Source organism: Kogia breviceps, chromosome 8 (assembly GCF_026419965.1).
Source record: "Kogia breviceps isolate mKogBre1 chromosome 8, mKogBre1 haplotype 1, whole genome shotgun sequence".
NCBI classification, from domain to species: domain Eukaryota; kingdom Metazoa; phylum Chordata; class Mammalia; order Artiodactyla; family Physeteridae; genus Kogia; species Kogia breviceps.
Genome location: NC_081317.1, coordinates 27,079,689 through 27,100,641, shown reverse-complemented (window position 1 = coordinate 27,100,641; position 20,953 = coordinate 27,079,689). Strand labels below are relative to the sequence as shown.

Below are 20,953 nucleotides of genomic sequence, written 5' to 3'. Positions count from 1 at the left end.
TCACCTCTGAAGCCCGAGCCTCAGCTCCCAGCCCCCATCCACCCTGGTGGGTGAGCAGACAAGCTTCTCAGGCTGTTGAGTGCTGGTCAGCACTGACCTCTGTGTGGGAGTCTCTTCACTTTGTCCTCCGCACCCCTGTTGCTGCACTCTCCTCCGTGGCTCTGAGGCTTCCCCCTCCCACCCATTCCCCATCTCCACCAGTGAACGGGCTTCCTAGTGTGTGGAAACTTTTCCTCCTTCACAGCTCCCTCCCCGAGTTGCAGGTCCTATCTCTATCCTTTTGTCTCTGTTTTTTCTTTTTTCCTTTTCCCTACCCAGGCAGGTGGGGAGTTTCTTGCCTTTTGGGAAGTCTGAGGTCTTCTGCCAGCATTCAGTAGGTGTTCTGTAGGAGTTGTTCAACACGTACATGTATTTTTTTTTTTTTTTCGGTATGCGGGCCTCTCACTGTTGTGGCCTTTCCCGTTGTGGAGCACAGCCTCCCAACGTGCAGGCTTAGTGGCCATGGCTCACAGGCCCAGCCGCTTCACGGCGTGTGGGATCTTCCTGGACCGGGGCACGAACCCGTGTCCCCTGCATCGGCAGGTGGATTCTCAACCACTGTGCCACCAGGGAAGCCCACATGTATTTTTAATGTATTCGTTGTGAGTAATGTGATTTCCACGTCTTTCTCCTCCGCCATCTTGAAGGTCCTCTCTTTAATATTTTTTAAGCTAAAGGAAAGCTAGAATATTTGAGTGACCTGACAAAACATTGATCAGGGAGTGTGCTGTAATAGAAAGTGTTCATAAAGTCAGAAGTCAGAAGACCAATGTTTAGTTCAAACTCTACCACTAACTAGGTAGCTTGGGATAAGAACTTAAAACTCAATATTTATGCAGTGAGTGAGGTGGACCAGAACACCACCTGAGCAGTGTCCCCTCTCCAGGAGTCTTCAGTTTTGACTCTAAAGAGCTCTTCCTCCAGGCTTCTAAGTTTTAATAATTTCAGCCTATCCTTTGTTCCCCCAGGAGTGGTAACAGCTTTCTACAGTTGATATGTCTGTGACACTATAGTATTTACTTTTTCAATAATCTAGTTAACAATTTTATACCTACTTACTTCTTTATATTGAATCTTTTCTGTTAATAAAACTTTTTATTTTCTGTTTTCTGACTGGACTCTGGGACAGAAACCTAGGAGTGGGGTTTAACTACATGCTTTCTGGTTTTCATATGTAATATTAAGATATCTAAAGTGCTGACTATTTCCTGTACATAGATCTAGTCAGTATAATGCCTTCAGTGTGGCAGGCCAGTGTGATGTTCTGTGGACTCTCAATATGATCAAAATTTCTGTGGACTTTTTTAGAGAGCAGGAGAGTTGACATAGATCTGAGGCAAGACTGTGATAGTGTACTGTTAAACCTGCCAGGTAAAAGCAAAGTGTTTCTGGGATTCTTTGCAAATTAATATGGAGAAAAAAGCATTTCTTTACCAGGTTACAGAGGTTAATGCTGATTTGTTCTAGTAAAAATACTGTATTTTGAATACCAGCTGCAGTTGGAGTCATTACCGGTCTACATTTAAGATAGTTCACAATTATTTTTCAAGATCCATCTGCTTTACATATAGCCCAAACAAGCAAGTTAAGTGGAATGTGATAGCTATCATCATCTTTCATCTTTCATGTTTTTGGTTATTGTACTCATCTCTGTAATACTGCTTTGTAAAAATATCTTGGTGAGAAGAAACTCTAGGGGCTTCCACCTGATCATTCCTATCATAATGATTCTTACTCCAAGGATCAGAGAATCAATATGCAGAGTGTGCCAGTTGCTAAGTATGTCTAGTCTAGTTATACATTAAGGAACTGGGAGAATAACCACAGCCGTGGATTTACTTGGCCCACTATGATTCATACTTGATATAAAACTCCTTGAATTGTGTCACAGATAATCTCTAAGCCATTGTTGCCTACATGATTATTTTAAAATATTTTGATGAAAAAGCGTACTTGAGGCATATGAGCTAGATTATGTTGTTAATTTTTCTTTTTAAAGAGATAAATCTATAAATGGGAAAGACTAGGGCAAAAGTTTACTAATATGCAATTTAAAAATACTTAACCTCTGGAGACGAGGCTTTAAGAAGGCTAGAGCATTCCCCTGCTTCTTTCTGGAAGTCATATTAACCACCAACAAGCTGAATGCTAACTGTTTGGAAATAGCTACAGTGTAACTAGTTCTTAAAAATGGAGACACACTGCAGAACTAAAGTAGACTTGAGTATATCAAAATAAAGAAGTCATGTGTGTAGGACATTAAAGAATATCTTTCTAGTCTTTGTTTTAACTAAGTCAGTAAAAGTATGTTAAACATAGTCTAATAAATCATTTGGACAGAGAATGGGATTCTTTTGTGGATGTGATTTTAAATGAATTTAAGGGAGTAGAATGTGACTTTATTTCTCAGCTTTCATTTCATAATGAAAATATTTTGATGTTAAAGTCCCCCAGTGATTATATATACTTCAGATATCTTATACTTTGAATTAGATCCAGGTCTCGATGTGACAAATTTTGCTAAGGGTTTTGGGGGAAAGAATTCTATTGATAGCATGTAACAAACATCTTAACTCAAGGTAGGACGGAGAATTTGTTTTAGCTTTTAAATGTCAGTATGTTAAAAATAATGTGTATAAATTAACACAGCTTATTCGTTAGCTAAAGGAATACACCTTTGTTTAAAACTGAGAAGAAATTAAAGATATCATATTAACTATTATTTTCCTGCTGAAAATTATTTTTATGCCCTGAAGATACACAGCTGTTTCTGGTTAACTTTCTGTCTTTTTTTAAATATAAATTTTGAAAGCATCATACTTTATTTATATATTTGGCCCTGTCTCATGGCATGCTGGATCTTAGTTCCCTAACCAGGGATTAAACCCGCATCCCCTGCGGTAGAAGTACAGAGTCTTAACCACTGGACTGCCAGGGGAGTCCCTGTGTTTTCATAATTTAACTTCACATTCAACCAACTGGTGCCAGTATGATATACACAAAGGAACATCATACCCAAAGAACTTTGTCATAAGATTGCCTCATGCTGAAAAATGTGTTATCATAGTGTGTGTACTGAAGAAAGCTTTAAAGAAAGGCCTATTTGAGTTAGAGAAATATTTCTGGCTGACATAATTTTGAAAATCAGGCAAAAAAGACTAATATGAGAGAGACCCTCCCTTCAACTCTGTTCTTTTCCTTTCTTTTTTGGTCTAATAAAATCTTAGTTTCATTGATTTAAGACTGTTGGGGTTATGAGTACTTTTTCAGTGCCATAATGTGTCATTCTCATCCCAGCTTTGCAGTAAGAACTCAAAAGAATTATATCTTGGGCTCAGACAGTTAAGTCAGAAGCAGCCAAAGAGTTGCATTCTTCTTGCCTCTTTTCTCTCTTGGTCAGTGATCAATCCATTCATCACACAAATCAACAGAGTATCTGACATGTACTAGGTAGTAAATATGTATTTTTATGTATATTGTCTTATTTTAAGTTCTTATAAGTTATGTATTATTCTCATTTTATGAAGCCTGAAGTTGAAGCCAAGAGAGGTTAGAGGTCCTACAAAGAGTCACAAAACTGGTATGTAATCACAGTTATCTCTGTGACTTATAATAAAACTAAGGGAAATTAATGGTAGTAAAATTGTCATACTTACACTCTTGAAATATTGCACGTATATTTTTCTGTTGTACAATAAACATTTGTAGAGCATGTACTTTATACTAAAGTTTCTTAGAGTCTCAAGGGGTATCAGTCTTATAGTGGAGCTAACACTTGTGAACAAAAACTAGAAAATGATATGTTTTAAGAGGAAAGGATAAAATACCGTGAAAGTTGAGGGAAAAGGAAAGTTATTTTGACAGACTTAATAGGAAATGCATATTACATGAGTGAATAATTTGTGTGAAAGCATCAAATTTAGTAAATTTCATTTGGATTGTTTTAGTGGTCAAAGGAAAACTTTTTTGGTATATTTGAATTTGCCTAAGCCAAATTGTCGTGTCAGATGGATGATAGTGATGTTATATCTTCCATTAGAAGAACCCTAAGGGATACAGAGGATACAGACATATTCCCTAATTGTATATTTACCAGAGTAATCAATTACTTTGGAATGTGTCTTCATAGTAATTGTGTAATGATGGGCCCATTGTAGCTCTCATTTAGTTAGAGCTCCCATTTCCAGAATGTGTGTGCAGAGCTAACCAGGGTATGGCCTGAGAGAGAGAGAGAGGGACACACCCACACCCACACAGACAAACACACACAAGGATAAGGTTGGGGGAGAAGATCTTGAGGGGGAAAAGGGGTGTGCATGTGTAAATAAGCACAGAAAAAGAAGTCTGGAAGTTGTCACCCTACAGAGAATGAGTGTGATTGAAGGGTAGGAGTAGAGAGGAAAGGGTAAGTTTCTTTTTTTTTCTATTTACTTCTATAATAATAGTGATAGCTAATAGTTGTTGCTTAGGTTTTTTTTTTATAAGATGTGGGAAAGCAGTTACCTTGTTCACTTCACACAGAGTAAGTGCTGGAGCCAGGATTTATACCTCGGCAATTAAGCTCCAGAGTCTGGGTTCTTAAGCACTCTGTATTGCCTCTCAATGTGAGAATGGCTCAGTAAGGCAGCTAGTGTCCACTGACTAAAAGAAAATATCATATTCATATATTATGCTGACTAGCCAATGTTCTAAACAGTCATCATCATACAGGGCAATATTGAACAGTGCCAGTATACATATTTTGATGGATAGCAATATATATGTGTAGAGAGAGACATAGTGGTGTCACATCTTACATAGGGGTTTGGCTCTAAAGACAGCATGGCCATGTATCATCAAAATAACCTGAATAATTCTTAAGTTTAGGGGAAATTGCTGCACTGGAGATAGACATCCTGTTTTTTAGTAAGTTTTTCAAAACTAGTTTTTCTTCCATATTGATACAGGTCACCATTTCTTGAGTTATCACCAGATGTATATCATTAAACCTTGGCATCACTTCTTTTGACGATATATACACACCATCGAAAATTTATGTCTTCCAACTCATGTTCACTCCTGGGTACATTTTATTGTGTGGAATGGTGGGTTGCAGTATTTAAAATTTTATCTCCCTCTTTTTTTTTTCCCATGAGCACATAGAGATGAATTCCCATGTTAGTACAAGTATGACGTATTACCCTACTGAATTCACACATACATTTGTATAGTTTGTTTTGTTGCTTGTTTTTGCATAAAAGGGCCTCTCCCTAAGAGGTAATAACAGTTAACAGTTTGGTTGGGTATTCTTGCAGACCTTCTTTTATGCATTAGCTGCATGTGTACGTACCTATAGAAATACATAGTTTTCTATTTTCCTCCTGTAAATGATTTCTTACTGTACATATTCATATAAATATGTTTTTCTTTTTGTCACGTCAGTGCATGTAAAGCTGCTATGTTGTTTTGAATCGATCCATTGTATTCCTCAGATTGGTTATGACATAATTTGCTAAATTTTAATTTAATTATACAATTAACACTTTATTTTAAAGAATTCAGATATAATTAAATTATAATTATATTATAATATATATTATATTATAATTTATTATAATTATAATTATTCGTTGTTTTTTCAGAATAACCCTCAATTTGAGTGTGTATAATTAAATTAGCTCAGTTTATACATTTTTGGTAGAAATACTACAGAAGTGATGATATGGTCTTAGTGCATAATATCAGGAATCACCAGATATTGTTTGTTTACAGTGATGTCTGCAAGGTTTGTCCACTGTAAAGTTATTACTTCCCTCTGTAATTAATAAATAATTTGTTAGAAGACATTTGAGATGATGTAAATACCTGTTCCTCATCAGCCTTTCACCTCTGGGTTTATTTTGTTATTCTGTTTCAAGGCTGTCATATTGAAATTTTAGTTTATTTATTTCAGGCTTTATTTTCTTACGTACTTAAGATTATACATTTTTCTTAATGTATCACTTTGACATATTAACTGGCATACTTATAGTAGGGTTGGGAATGAAAGAAGACAGTAGTTGGGGAGATTGTTTATACTAATGTACTACTAGGAAACTGGCAATAAGATCCTGAACAGAGTATTTTAAAGTTGCCCAAGCCACCCATGTCTTAAAATATTTCCAGTGTTGATTTAAAGAACAAAAGATATGTTTTATGATGATCATGATTGTCACACTTATGAGTATGTTCTAGAAAATTATGAAATTAAGAAGTGTGTTTCTTTAGTGCCACTGGTACCTCAGGACTTGTTTAATATACAGTATCTCAGATGACATATTTACTTTATCATTTCAGGAGCAGCGGCGATGGCATGGAAGAATCCTCTGTCAAGCTGGTTTACTGCTATGCTCCACTGCTTTGGTGGAGGAATTTTATCTTGTGTACTGCTTGCAGAGCCTCCATTGAGGTTTCTTGCAAACAACACTAATATATTACTGGCATCTTCAATCTGGTAAGCTGCCATTGTGGTGAACTATGAGACATTTTTAAAAATCTGTAAATTGTTAGTAAATGGAATTTTTTTTCTTTAAAAAATATTTTATGGGGCTTCCCTGGTGGCGCAGTGGTTGAGAGTCCGCCTGCCAATGCAGGGGACACGGGTTCGTGCCCTGGTCTGGGAAGATCCCACATGCCGCAGAGCGGCTGGGTCCGTGATCCATGGCCGCTGAGCCTGCACGTCCGGAGCCTGTACTCCACAACGGGAGAGGCCACAACAGTGAGAGGCCCGCGTACCATTAAAAAAATATATATATATATATTTTATGTTCTTAAAAGTTAATGCATGTGCAAAGGAAGGAACCCAAATAATGCCAAAGGTTTTAAGTGCAGAGTATGTCTCTTTCTCACCCTTCTCCCTTATCCTCTCCGAGAGGTAGGTATTGTTGTCTTATGTATCTTTAGTGGAAGCGTTTCAAATATGAAAGGGCATCAAATATTTGACCCCCAACAGTTGATCTTGTAACCTAACCTATACACACAGTTATACAACATGATAATCAAGAATGTGACCAACTACACAAAATGTTCAGGTGATTATGATATTTATGGTAATTGTTTTTGGTAATTGTCATACTCTTCGTTCAATTTTTCAGAGCCTTATGAAATTTAACATTAATTTTATTTTGAATTTAGTTTTGAAGTGAAGAAAAAAATGTTAGTAGGAATTGCTTTGGATTCTTGCAAATTCAGCTTCAGTTATCTTTAAGAGGAATGATACATCAAGTTAAAAAAAAAGTGTAATACAAATCAGAGAGCTTCGTTATATACCTAAAGCAAAAACCGTAAACCATAGCAATGAAATAGTAACATTAGGAGCAGTTGAAGTTAATTTTTATTGTGATAATTTTAAATGAATATGTAACCAGTCATAAAAGGGAATATTATAAATAGTAGTAGCAATGAGACAAATAGTGGGAACTAGTGGCAGTAGAAACTAATGAAGAATAGAACAATAAATTTGATAGCTGCTAATATTTATTGAGTTATTACCATATGTCAGCTAAATTCTTTATATTCACTGTCATGTTTAATCACCAGAGTCCAATGAAATAGCTATTATTATTTCCATTTGAAAAATGAGAAAACTGAGGCATGGAGGAACTTTGCTGAAATTTTCATATTGAGTAGGTGATTGAGCTAGGATCCAAAACCAGGAAGTTTGACTTTAGAGCCTTGCCATTTAACAGCCACTGTCTCTCAATGATTTGTTTAACTATCTCTTAAAGTATATTCTTCCAGTTGCTATGTGTTTCAAAACACTTGCTCAAAGACTTTTATTTCTATAGCAATATTTTAAAAGGATATTAACATTTTGGAGAATTTTTTAATGTGTGTAGATGCTTAAACTATATGAAAAGTAGGATATCCAGAATCTGACACTTTTCATCACTTCCACTTCTGCTCCTGTATACTAACTACCACTATTGCTTGGACAGTTGCAGTAGCTTCCTAAGTGTTCTAGCTGCTTCTTTCATTATCCCCCTGAGTCTTTTCTTCATATAGTAGATAAAGTGATTATTTAAAAATGTTAGAACATATTACTTCTATGCTCAATAGTTTCTTATCTTACTAAGAGGAAAATTCAAAACTCTTAACGTAACCTATAAGACCCTATAACATCTTCCCTTCCACTCTTTGTTGTAATGTCTTTCTACTGTACGCCTGCTCAGTCTGGGCTAGTCACGTTGGCTTTGCCATTTCTTGAACACAAAGATGTTCTTCTGCCTCAGCGCCTTTGTGCTTGTTCTCTTTTCTCTGTGATGTTCTTTTCCCAGAAGGCTCATATTTTCTTTTCTTGGAGAGATCTTCTCTGAAACAAACACCTCCTCTCCCATGACTATCACATCATACTTCTTTTTTTTTTTTCCCTAGATTTATTACTGTGTGATGTGTTGTCTGTTTATTTCTTCTCATGTTGGTTTGTCTCACTCCACTAGAATAACAACCTATCAGAGAAGGGACTTTGTTTTGTTAACTGTGTGCCAAGGATTGTTCTAAGTTCAGTTAAGTACATTGCTAAAGGAACGGACAGCTTGCTTCTGTTATATGAGAGTTCTATAATTAGTAGCAAGAAATTACAGATCTTGGTTAGTGATACACTAAATGAAATAAAAGTGCTTGTCTGTAAATATATATTTCCTTGGCTGAAACAAAAAGATATGTTAGAAATGGAAAATAAGAAATGCATTTTTATGTAGTGAATTAATAGTATAGTTAGTATTAAATTATTTGTTAACTTGATATCTTTTATTATGCCCATTTTACATAAGAGGAAATTGAGGCTTGAAGAGTTGGTAAATGACAGGGTCTGCATTTCAACTGAGCATGATCTGAACCAAGAAGAATTTTCATTATGAACAATATGTGCTTTTTAATTTAAAAGTTTTAATTAATATTGGGTAGATACAAAGGAACATTTATAAAAATATGCAGAGTATAAAGAATTATGATATAATAAAACTTGTATATCCATCATTTAGATTAAGAAAAAAATTGCCACTTACAAAAATATTTTATTATAAAGTGAGAATTCAGAAAACCACAAAAACCAAATATATAGCCTAGTGAATTATTGTTAGGTATATCCATCCTTGAAACCATGACCCAAGTCAAGAAATAAAGCTTTGCCATCTACCCCTGAAGTTCCTTCTGGGTGTCATATTCCAATCACAACACCCTTCCCACCTTAATCAGTACCGTAACACACTATTATCCTGACTTTTATGGTAATCACTTCTTTGGAGATTTTTATAATTTTATCATCCAGATGTTCATCCCAAGACACTATAATTTCATTATGCCCATTAAAAAATCTAATGTCTCTCTTATTTTATAGGTTCCCCTTCCATTCCTTTTCTCCCTTAACAGTTTATCTCTTGAAGAACCAGACTCATTTGACATGTAGACTTTTCTGTAGTCATGAGTTTGTTGATTGCATTCTCATGGTGCAGATCATTATATTCCTCTGTTCTCTGTGTTTCCTGACAATTGACAGATTGATCCAGAATCCAGATCAGATTCAGGTTAGATTCCTTTATTTAGCAAGACCATAAGAGGCCCAAAATGTCTGATTAGCTTTCTTTTTGTTGACATTAGCACTCTTTTATGCTTAATGACTATCGTCTGTTAACTGAGAATTACAAAATGGCAATAGTCGAATTCTGTCTTTTCTTCCTGTGTATTAGTTGGAATAGTATTATAAATAAATACTTACTACTAATCATCTATTATTTGTTTACCCAGTTGTATAGTTCATATAGGAAAGGCAGGATAAATACTTGATTCTTTCTCTTTATTTACCAGTTTTCAAGATTATGATTTGGTCCCCTGCTGTTCTCCAAAGGTGACCAGTTTTGTTTGTTTGCTTGTTTAAATTTTTTTTTCAGTAAATATGAACTCATGAATTTAAGCATATTTTATGGATTTCAATAAATTGGAATTTTCTCATTATTGAAGCTCAAATTGTTCCTTTGTTGGCCATTGGGAATTTCTTCAGATTGACTCTTGAGACTTTGATTAGCATCCTTGCTACTTAATATAGGATTCATCTTGTACTTTCTTCTGGAATTACTCATTTCTCTAAGAAGCTCTGGTTCCTTTTAGTGAGAAATGGTATTTTGATACCACAGTCTGAGCACTAGACATGTTCATTATTCCTGAATTGGTTGTTTTTAGGTCTTTTCAGTGGACAGAGCTAGGAAAAATAAGGATAAAATAACTCATGAGTTCATTTGATATTTCTAATTCAAATTCAAGATCATAGAACTTTTATTTAACTTTTTTCCGTTACATATGTATCTTCTTTCTCCAACACTAAGAATTTTGATTCTTGAAGACACAAGACATGATAGAATTAGGATATTCCAACACTGCTCATTTATTCTGTATTGTTCGTGCAATACACAATAGTTTTGAAGTAATAGTATGAATACCACCACTGATATGATTACTGAAAATATTAATTTTTTTGTGTATACACTTGTTCTCTTCCTGTTTTTTAAATAGATGTACTATTCTACACTGTTACAGTAATAGCTATTATGTACTATACTCTTACCATTTTATTCCCATTCAGCCTTAGTTTTATAGCTAACTGTATATTTAATGTTTATCACCAGTCCTTATGTCTGTGTCTCTAGTAATTTTGGTTTTCTGAAGGTTTTTCTCTAGTAGGTTCATTTGGAATAGTAGTCCCTGAATTCTCATGTGTTGATAAATTTGTTTGTGTCTTTCTACTTGAAAGTCAGTTTTATTGGATATAAAATCATAAGATCATACTTTCTGTCTTTGAGTATTTTAAATGTTACTCAGTTTTCTTGTGTTATAAAGCATTGCTGTGAAAAACTCTGATGATCATTTAATTTTCTTTCCCTTATAAGTCACATGCTTTTCTAGATGCCCAAAAGTTTCTTTTCATTCATTTGGGGTCAGTCTTCTTAGGTACATGGTCTGTTCTTTTTAGTAGCTACATGTGTTTTTTAAAACTGAGAAAGTTATTTTAGTATTTGTACTCTTCTGCGTTGGTTTTCTCCAGGAACTCCTATTGGCTGTTTTTTTGCCCTTCTTCAATGAACCTTTTTATATCTTTTAAGTTTTTTAAAAAATATTTTCTTTTTTACCTTCTGTTTCTTTGAAGGCAGTGTTATTTTATTTCTCTTTGTTTTCCTTCTAGTTTGGTCTTCATTACTAAAATAACATTTTTTCTTTATCTTTTTATTCTTCCTGAGTGTTGTATCTCCAGTTCTCAGTTTTTCTAATTCTGATGTACATTGTTATTTTATGTGTTGTATCGCTTTTCTTAATGACTTTACCTCGTTTTGAAATTGGAGGTTGCAGTTTTGACCTGTTTTATGGACCCATTTTCCCGAGTACTTTCACTGTAGGGATTTTTTTTCTCTTATGATAAATGTGTATGGGGTTTGACCTTGATACTTTTCTGTTGGTAATTTTTATGTGGAATCAGGTTTCTTGAACCTTCAAGATAAAGTGGAATTCAGGAAAGATTTTCTGACTTCATAGAGCTCCTGTCCTGTGTCTGTTGTTTTTATGTAGTGTTCAAAAGATGATGACCTGGGCTTCCCTGGTGGCGCAGTGGTTGAGAGTCCGCCTGTCGATGCAGGTGACACGGGTTCGTGCCCCGGTGCGGGAAGATCCCACATGCCGCGGAGTGGCTAGGCCCGTGAGCCATGGCCACTGAGCCTGCACCACGTCCGGAGCCTGTGCTCCGCAATGGGAGAGGCCACAACGGTGAGAGGCCCGCGTACCGCCAAAAAAAAAAAAAAAAAAAAAAAAAAGATGATGACCTGCTTTCTGAGATTTCCTGGGTCTTTTCAACCCTTCCCCAGTTTGGTCTGGACCTTCCCCCTCTTTTGTTGTTCTATCCTGCTCAGTTTTGATTCTACATCAGCAGTTTCTTCTTATTATTGGACTTAACTTCTAGAAGGGAGCCTGGGTGGATCAGTTTTCAAAGTTCACAGGGACTGCATTGGTCCAACCCCTTCAGACGTTATCATGGACCCTTTGTCTCACCTGGTATTGGAAATGTCAGAATCCTTCCAGTTTCAGCAGTTGTTGTTTTCCAGATTGGCCTGCTATGCTTTCTAGTTAATTCCCATTAGCTGTTTTGAAGCTGTTTTGTTCGTAGGTCCATTAGTTGCCACCTTGCTGCTTTCTTCTTCCTGCCAAGCAGTTTAGTTCTATGGATGCTGGTGATTTGCCTTTACCCATTTGCATTTTGGGATTTAAAGGGATACCTTCTCACATCGTTTTGTTGTAAGTGCTATGGATGGGATTTTGGCTTTGCTATCTAGTTGCCCCGTTTTTATGAGGGGATTTGAAGAGATAAAAATCTAGGCAACTACTGCTGCCACCGTCTTCCCAGAACAGTTGCCATTAGTTTTGATTTCCCCTTATGACCCTCCACCCTCAGCCCAATCCCATCTTCTCTCTTCCTTACTCATCGGTAACAATTACCCTTAATCTTGTACCTTTCATTCCTTTACTTTTCTATGCAGTTCTGACATATATTTTTCTAAATAATATAGTTTTTGAAAATTTTATAAATGAAATCATATGTATGTATTTTTCAGTGACTTGCTTTTTTTCTTCAGCCTCTGTTCCTGAGATTCAGTCTTATTGTGTATGCTTGTAATTTATTACTTTTCACTTCTGTATGGCTTATCAGAATGAATTGTCATCGTATATTCATCCATTTCTCTGTTGACAAAGAGTTGTTTCTAGTATTTTTTTCTATTTTCTATTTTTTTCTATTGCTAAGAGCATGATGTACATGGGTAAGATTTTTCTCTTGATATAGCTTAACAGTAGATTTACTGAGTTATAGGGAAAGTGATTTTTAAGCTCTATTAGATAATGAGAAATCATTTCCCAAAATGGTTATAATAATTTACATCTCCACTGTATTGCAACTTAATCTAAGAACTGGACTTTACCAATAACTTATATACTTATATTTCTCTCCCCAATCCCATCTCTCTGCACTTTTTCCACAGTTAACCTCTACCCTGTGTTTATCTTTGTGTTTGTATTTTTTAAAAAGGTGTATATTTTATATATGAATATCTAAACAATAGATTTTTTTAGTTTTATTTGTTTTGGGCCCTATTTTAAAATGGGGTATTATACTCTGTATAGTTCTCTAGGACTTTTTTTCATTCAACATTATGTTACTAAGATTCATCTGTGGGTTTCTTTTTTTTAACATCTTTATTGGAGTATAATTGCTTTACAATGGTGTGTTAGTTTCTGCTTTACAACACAGTGAATCAGTTATACATATACATATGTTCCCAAATCTCTTCCTTCTTGCATCTCCCTCCCTGCCACCCTCCCTATCCCACCCCTCTAGGTGGTCACAAAGCACCTAGCTGATCTCCCTGTGCCATGCGGCTGCTTCCCACTAGCTATCCACCCTACGTTTGGTAGTGTATACATGTCCATGCCACTCTCTCACTTCATCACAGCTTACCCTTCCCCCTCCCCATATCCTCAAGTCCATGCTCTAGTAGGTCTGTGTTTTATTCCCATCCTACCCCTAGGCTCTTCATGACATTTTTTTTTCTTAGATTGCATATATATGTGTTAGCATACGGTATTTGTTTTTCTCCTTCTGACTTACTTCACTCTGTATGACAGACTCCAGGTCCATCCACCTCACTACAAATAATTCAGTTTCGTTCCTTTTTATGTCTGAGTAATATTCCATTGTATATATGTGCCACATCTTCTTTATCCATTCATCTGTTGATGGACACTTAGGTTGCTTCTGTGTCCTGACTATTGTAAATAGAGCTGCAATGAACATTGTGGTACATGACTCTTTTTGAATTATGGTTTTCTCAGGGTATATGCCCAGTAGTGGGATTGCTGGGTCATATGGTAGTTCTATTTTTATTTTTTTAAGGAACCTCCATACTGTTCTCCATAGTGGCTGTATCAATTTACATTCCCACCAGCAGTGCAAGAGGGTTCCCTTTTCTCCACACCCTCTCCAGCATTTATTGTTTCTAGATTCATCTGTGTTTTCCTAGTAGCTATAGTACATTCCTTCTCACTGTTGTATAATCTATTATATTAATAACTGTATTTTATTTATTCTTCTGATGAGAATTTTTACTGATTCTAGTTGTTGGGGATTACAAAACAACAAGAGCAGCAACTGATGTAGTACAGACACTTTTCTAAGTGCTTTACATTTATTATCTCATTTAACCTCACAAGAAACTGGTGAGGCAGCCTCTCTATTATTTTCATATAATAAATGAAGAATCTGAGGCAAGAAGGGTTAAATAACTTGCCCAAGGAATCACAGATATCTAGTAGCTGGAGCCAGCATTCAAACCTAGGCTACCTAGTCCTTTTGTCTGCACTTATAGTGTATTGTTTTGGATTTGGGAAATACTGACATTGTCTTTGTGGACCCTTAAATATAAAAAATGATGCTTGCATAAGACATAGTATATTTTACTGTTTCCTTTTTTAAGGTTTTAATGTTGAGAACAATTGTGTAATCTTTGCTTCATTTGATTTTAATTTGGGAAATTAAAATGATGTTTGTAATGTACTTTAAACTCTAGCAAGCTAAACTAAGGGAATATGTGAATGTACTTATTGGCAAGGTCATCTTTAGTACAGTAGCTCATAGTGCTGACATTTGGAGATTAGCACCATCTACTGGCAAAGGGAAACAATAACTCGGTATGTCATAGTATGTTTAATATTGTTTGGAAGACAGTGTACCCTTTCATAGGATTTTTCTTTTTGAAAACTCTTTCTGGGGGGAAATAAACATTTTGTAATTTCTCTGTGTATTGATTTTTATGCCCCATTTTGTTTTCCTTTAACTTCCAAGTATCAGTTATATATTGCACATTTGCATAACTGAGACTGCATTTTTATGAGGAAGAGTACAACAAAAGGTATAGTTTTATAGGTCTGTCATTCTATAATAGTCTTTTTCAAAGCATATACATAAAATTATTAATTTGTTGGAGTAGTAAGAGCAAGAGCAAAGCTCTCATATTGGACTAATATGAACTGTATTTAGCTTACTGTTCTGTTTTGGCCTAGTTAACTCATACTGTTTTGGTAGTCAGAGGAGGGAAATTAAGGGGGGGTGAAAACAGTTCTCAGAGACTAACCGTGGGAAGCTCAACTCTGGGTATTAACCTAAATTCTAATTTTGTCTTTCCTACTTAAACTGGGTTAGCTTTCATTTGACAGTGAACTCGCATCCTGCTTGTATCCTGTTTTATTTCATTTTATTTTTAACATCTTTATTGGAGTATAATTGATTTACAATGTTGTGTTAGTTGCTGCTGTATAAAAAAGTGAACCAGCTGTACATATACATATATCCCCACATCTCCTCACTCTTGCGTCTGCCTCCCACCCTCTCTATCTCACCCCCCTAGGTGGTCACAAAGCACCAAGCTGATCTCACTGTGCTATACGGCTGCTTCCCACTAGCTATCTGTTTTACATTTGGTAGTGTATATATGTCAGTGCTACTCTCTCACTTCGTTCCAGCTTACGCTTACCACTCCACCATGCCCTCAAGTCCATTCTCTATGTTTGCGTCTTTATTCCTGTCCTGCCCCCAGGTTCTTCAGAACCATTTTTTTTTTACATTCCATATATATGTGTTAGCATACGGTATTTGTTTTTCTCTTTCTGACTTACCTCACTCTGTAAGACAGACTCTAGGTCCATCCACCTCACTACAAATATCTCAATTTCATTTCTTTTTATGGCTGAGTAATATTCCATTTATATAATGCCACATCTTCTTTATCCATTTATCTGTTGATGGACACTTAGATTGCTTCCATGTCCTGGCTGTTGTAAAAAGTGCTGCAGTGTACATTGTGGTACATGTCTCTTTTTGAATTATGGTTTTCTCAAGGTATATGCCCAGTAGTAGAATTGCTGGGTTGTATGGTAGTTCTATTTTTAGTTTCTTAAGGAACCTGTATACTGTTCTTCACAGTGGCTCTATCAGTTGACATTCCCACCAACAGTGCAAGAGGGTTCCCTTTTCTCCACACCCCCTTCAGCATTTACTGTTTGTAGATTTTTTGATGATGGCCATTCTGACAGGTGTGAGGTGATACCTCATTGTAGTTTTGATTTGCATTTCTCTAATGATTAGTGATGTTGAGCATCCTTTCATGTGTTTGTTGGCAATCTGTATGTCTTCTTTGGAGAAATGTCTATTTAGGTCTTCTGCCCATTTTGGGGTTGGGTTGCTTGTTTTTCTGATACTGAGCTGCATGAGCTGCTTGTATGTTTTGGAGATTAATCCTTTGCCATTGCTTCATTTGCAAATATTTTTTTCCCATTCTGAGGGTTGCCTTTTCATCTTGTTTATGTTTTCCTTTGCTGTGCAAAAGCATTAAGTTTCATTAGGTCCCATTTGTTTGTTTTTGTTTTTATTTCCATTTCTCTAGGAGGTGGGCATAAAAGGATCTTGCTGTGATTTATGTCATAGAATGTTCTGCCTATATTTTCCTCTAAGAGTTTTGTAGTGTCTAGCCTTACATTTAGGTCTTGAATCAATTTTGAGTTTATTTTTGTGTTTGGTGTTAGGGAGTGTTCTAATTTCATTCTTCTCCATGTAGCTGTCCAGTTTTCCCAGCACCACTTATTGAAGAGGCTGTCTTTTTTCCATTGTATATTCTTGCCTCCTTTATCAAAGGTAAGGTGACCATAATGTGCATGGGTTTATCTCTGGGCTTTCTATCCTGTTCCATTGATCTATATTTTTGTTTTTCTGCCAGTACCATTACTGAAGGTACTGTAGGTTTGTAGTATAGTCTGAAGTCAGGGAGCCTGATTCCTCCAGCTCCGTTTTTCTTTCTCAACATTCCTTTGGCTATTCAGAGTCTTTTGTGTTTCCATACAAATTGTGAAGTTTTTTGTTCTAGTTCTGTAAAAAATACCATTGGTAGTTTGATTGCATTGAATCTGTAGATTGCTTTGGGTAGTATAGTCATTTTCACAATGTTGATTCTTCCATTCCAAGAACATGGTATGTCTCTCCATCTGTTTCTTTCATCAATGTCTTATAGTTTTCTGCATACAGGTATTTTGTCTCCTTAGGTAGGTTTATTCCTAGGTATTTTATTCTTTTTATTGCAGCAGTAAATGGGAGTGTTCCCTTGATTTCTCTTTCAGATTTTTTGTCATTAGTGTATAGGAATGCAAGAGATTTCTGTGCATTAATTTTGTATCCTGCTACTTTACGAACTTTATTGATTAGCTCTAGTAGTTTTCTGGTGGCATCATTATGATTCTGTATGTATAGTATCATGTCATCTGCAAACAGTGACAGTTTTACTTCTTTTCCAATTCGGATTCCTTTTATTTCTTTTTCTTCTCTGATTGCTGTGGCTAAAACTTCCAAAACTATGTTGAATAATATTGGTGAGAGTTGGCAACCTTGTCTTATTCCTGATCTTAGTGGAAATGGTTTTAGTTTTTCACCATTTAGATGATGTTGGCTGTAGGTTTGTCATATACAGCCTTTATTATGTTGAGGTAAGTTTCCTCTATGTCTACTTTCTGGAGGGTTTGTATCATAAGTGGGTGTTGAATTTTGTTGAAATCTTTTTCTGTATCTGTTGAGATGATCATATGGTTTTCCTCCTTCAGTTTGTTAATATGGTGTATCATGTTGATTGATTTGCATATATTGAAGAATCCTTGCATTCCTGGGATAAACCCCACTTGATCATGGTGTATGATCCTTTTAATGTGCTGTTGGATTCTGATTGCTAGTTTTTTGTTGAGGTTTTTTACATCTGTGTTCATCAGTGATATTGGCCTGTAGTTTTCTTTTTTTGTGACATCTTTGTCTGGTTTTGGTATCAGGTGATTGTGTCCTTGTAAAATATGTTTGGGAGTGTTCCTCCATCTTCTATATTTTGGAAGAGTTTGAGAAGGATAGGTGTTAGCTCTTCTCTAAATGTTTGATAGAATTAACCTGTGAAGCCATGTGGTCCTGAGCTTTTGTTTGTTGGAAGATTTTTTAATCACAGTTTCAATTTCAGTGCTTATGACTGTTCTGTTTATATTTTCTATTTCTTCCTGGTTCAGACTTGTAAGGTTGTGCTTTTCCAAGAGTTTGTCCATTTCTTCCAGGTTGTCCATTTTATTGGCATACAGTTGCTTGTAGTAATCTCTCATGGATGGTCCTTTCTATTTCTGCAGTGTCAGTTGTTACTTCTCCTTTTCCATTTGTAATTGTCTTGATTTGAGTCTTTTCCCTTTTTTCTTGAAGAGTCTGGCTAATGATTTATCAATTTTATCTTCTCAAAGAACCAGCTTTTAGTTTTATTGATCTTTGCTCTTATGTTCCTTCATTTCTTTTTCATTTATTTCTGATCTCATTTTTATGATTTCTTTCCTTCTGCCAACTTGTTGTTGTTGTTGTTGTTCTTCATTCTCTAATTGCTTTAGGTGTAACATTAGGTTGTTTATTTGAAATGTTTCTTGCTTCTTGAGGTAGGATTGTATTGCTTTAAGTTTCCCTCTTAGAACTGCTTTTGCTGCATCCCATAGGTTTTGGGTCATCATGTTTTCATTGTCATTTGTTTCTAGGTGTTTTTTGATTTCCTCTGATTTCTTCTGTGATCTTTTGGTTGTTTAGTAGTGTATTGTTTAACCTCCATGTGTTTGTATTTTTTTACAGGATTTTTCCTGTAATTGATATCTAATCTCATAACGTTGTGGTCAGAAAAGATACTTGATACGATTTTAATTTTCTTAAGTTTACCAAGGCTTGATTTGTGACCTAAGATATGATCTATCCTGGAGAATGTTCCATGAGCACTTGAGAAGAAAGCGCATTCTGTTGTTTTTGGATGGAATGTCCTTTAAATATCAATTAAGTCCATCTTGTTTAATGTGTCATTTAAAGCTTGCATTTCCTTATTTATTTTCATTTTGGATGATCTGTCCATTGGTGAAAGTGGGGTGTTAAAGTCTCCTAGTATTATTGTGCTACTGTCGATTTCCCCTTCTGTGGCTGTTAGCATTTGCCTTCTGTATTGAGGTGCTCCTATTCTGGGTTCATACGCATTTGCAATTGTTATATGTTCTTGGATTGATCCCTTGATAGTTATGTAGTGTCCTTCTTTGTCTGTTTTAATAGTCTTTATTTTAAAGTCTATTTTATCTGATGTGAGTATCGTTACTCCAGCCTTCTTTGATTTCCATTTGCATGGAATATCTTTTTGCATCCCCTGACTTTCAGTCTGTATGTGTCCCTAGGTCTGAAGTGCATCTTTTGTAGACAGCATATATATGGGTCTTGTTTTTGTATCCATTCAGCCAGTCTGTGTCTTTTGTTTGGAGCATTTAATCCATGTTACATTTAATGTAATTATCTATGTGTGTTCCTATTAACATTGTCTTAATTGTTTTGGGTTTGTTATTGTAGGTCTTTTCTGTCTCTTGTGTTTTCTGCCTAGAGAAGTTCCTTTAGCATTTGTTGTAAAGCTGGTTTGGTGGTACTTAATTCTCTTAGCTTTTGCTTGTCTGTAAAGGTTTTAATTTCTCCATTGAATCTGAATGAGATCCTTGCCTGGTAGAGTAATCTTGGTTGTAGGTTTTTCCCTTTCATCACTTTGAGTATATCCTGCCACTCCCTTCTGACTTGCAGAGTTTCTGCTGAAAGATCAGTTGTTAACCTTATGGGGATTCCCTTGTATGTTATTTGTTGCTTTTCCCTTGCTGCTTTTAATATTTTTTCTTTGTATTTAATTTTTGATAGTTTGATTAATATGTGTCTTGGCATGTTTCTCCGTGGATTTATCCTTTCTGCACTTCCTGGACTTGATTGACTATTTCCTTTCCCATATTAAGGAAGTTTTCAACTATTATCTCTTGAAATATTTTCTCAGACCCTTTCTTTTTCTCTTCTTCTTCTGGGAGCCCTTAATTCAAATGTTGGTGCATTTAATGTTGTCCCAGAGGTCTCTGAGACTCCTCAATTCTTTTCATTCTTTTTTCTTTATTCGGTTCTGTGGTAGTTATTTCCACTATTTTATCTTCCAGGTCACTTATCCGTTCTTCTGCCTCAGTTATTCTGCTATTGATTCTTTCTAGAGAATTTTTAATTTCATTTATTGTGTTGTTCATCATTGTTTGTTTGCTCTTTAGTTCTTCTAGGTCCTCGTTAAACATTTCTTGTATTTTTCCATTCCATTTCCATTTCCATATCCAAGATTTTGGATCATCTTTACTATCATTACTCTGAATTCTTTTTCAGGTAGACTGCCTATTTCCTCTTCATTTGTTTGGTCTGATGGGTTTTTACTTTGCTTCTTTATCTGCTGAGTATTTCTCTGTCTTCTCATTTTGCTTAACTTACTGTGTTTGGGGTCTCTGTTTAGCAGGCTGCGGGTTTGTAGTTGCCGGTTTTTTTGGTGTCTGCCTCCAGTGGGTAAGGTTGGTTCAGTGGGTTGTGTAGGTTTCCTGGTGGAGGGGACTGGTGCCTGTGTTCTGGTGGTTGAGGCTGGATTTTGTCTTTCTTGTGTGCAAGACCACGTCCGGTGTTGTGTTTTGGGGTGTCTGTGAACTTGTTATGATTTTAGGTAGCCTCTGTGTTAATGGGTGAGGTTGTCTTCCTGTCTTGCTAGTTGTTTGGCATGGGGTGTCCAGCACTGGAGCTTGCTGATCTTTGAGTGGAGCCTGGTCTTTGCGTTGAGATGGAGATCTCTTGGAGAGCTTTTGCCGATTGTTATTACGTGGGGCTGGGAGGTCTCTGGTGGTCCAGTGTCCTAAACTTGGCTCTCCCACCTAAGAGGCTTAGGCCTGACACATGGCCAGAGCACCAAGACCCTAAAGCAAGCCTCCCACAGAGCTTCCCGAG

At 36.0% G+C, this 20,953-nt stretch overlaps 1 protein-coding gene across 2 annotated transcripts in view; it reads left to right on the top strand.

Moving 5' to 3' along the window:
* TMEM38B (transmembrane protein 38B) overlaps nt 1-20,953 on the top strand; it is a 74,563-nt gene that overhangs the window by 11,157 nt on the left and 42,453 nt on the right. For both annotated transcript variants that reach the window (XM_059072122.2, XM_067041029.1), the window contains exon 2: nt 6,355-6,511. In XM_059072122.2, coding sequence (XP_058928105.1) covers nt 6,355-6,511 — 157 coding nt within the window. The remainder of the gene's footprint in view (nt 1-6,354; nt 6,512-20,953) is intronic.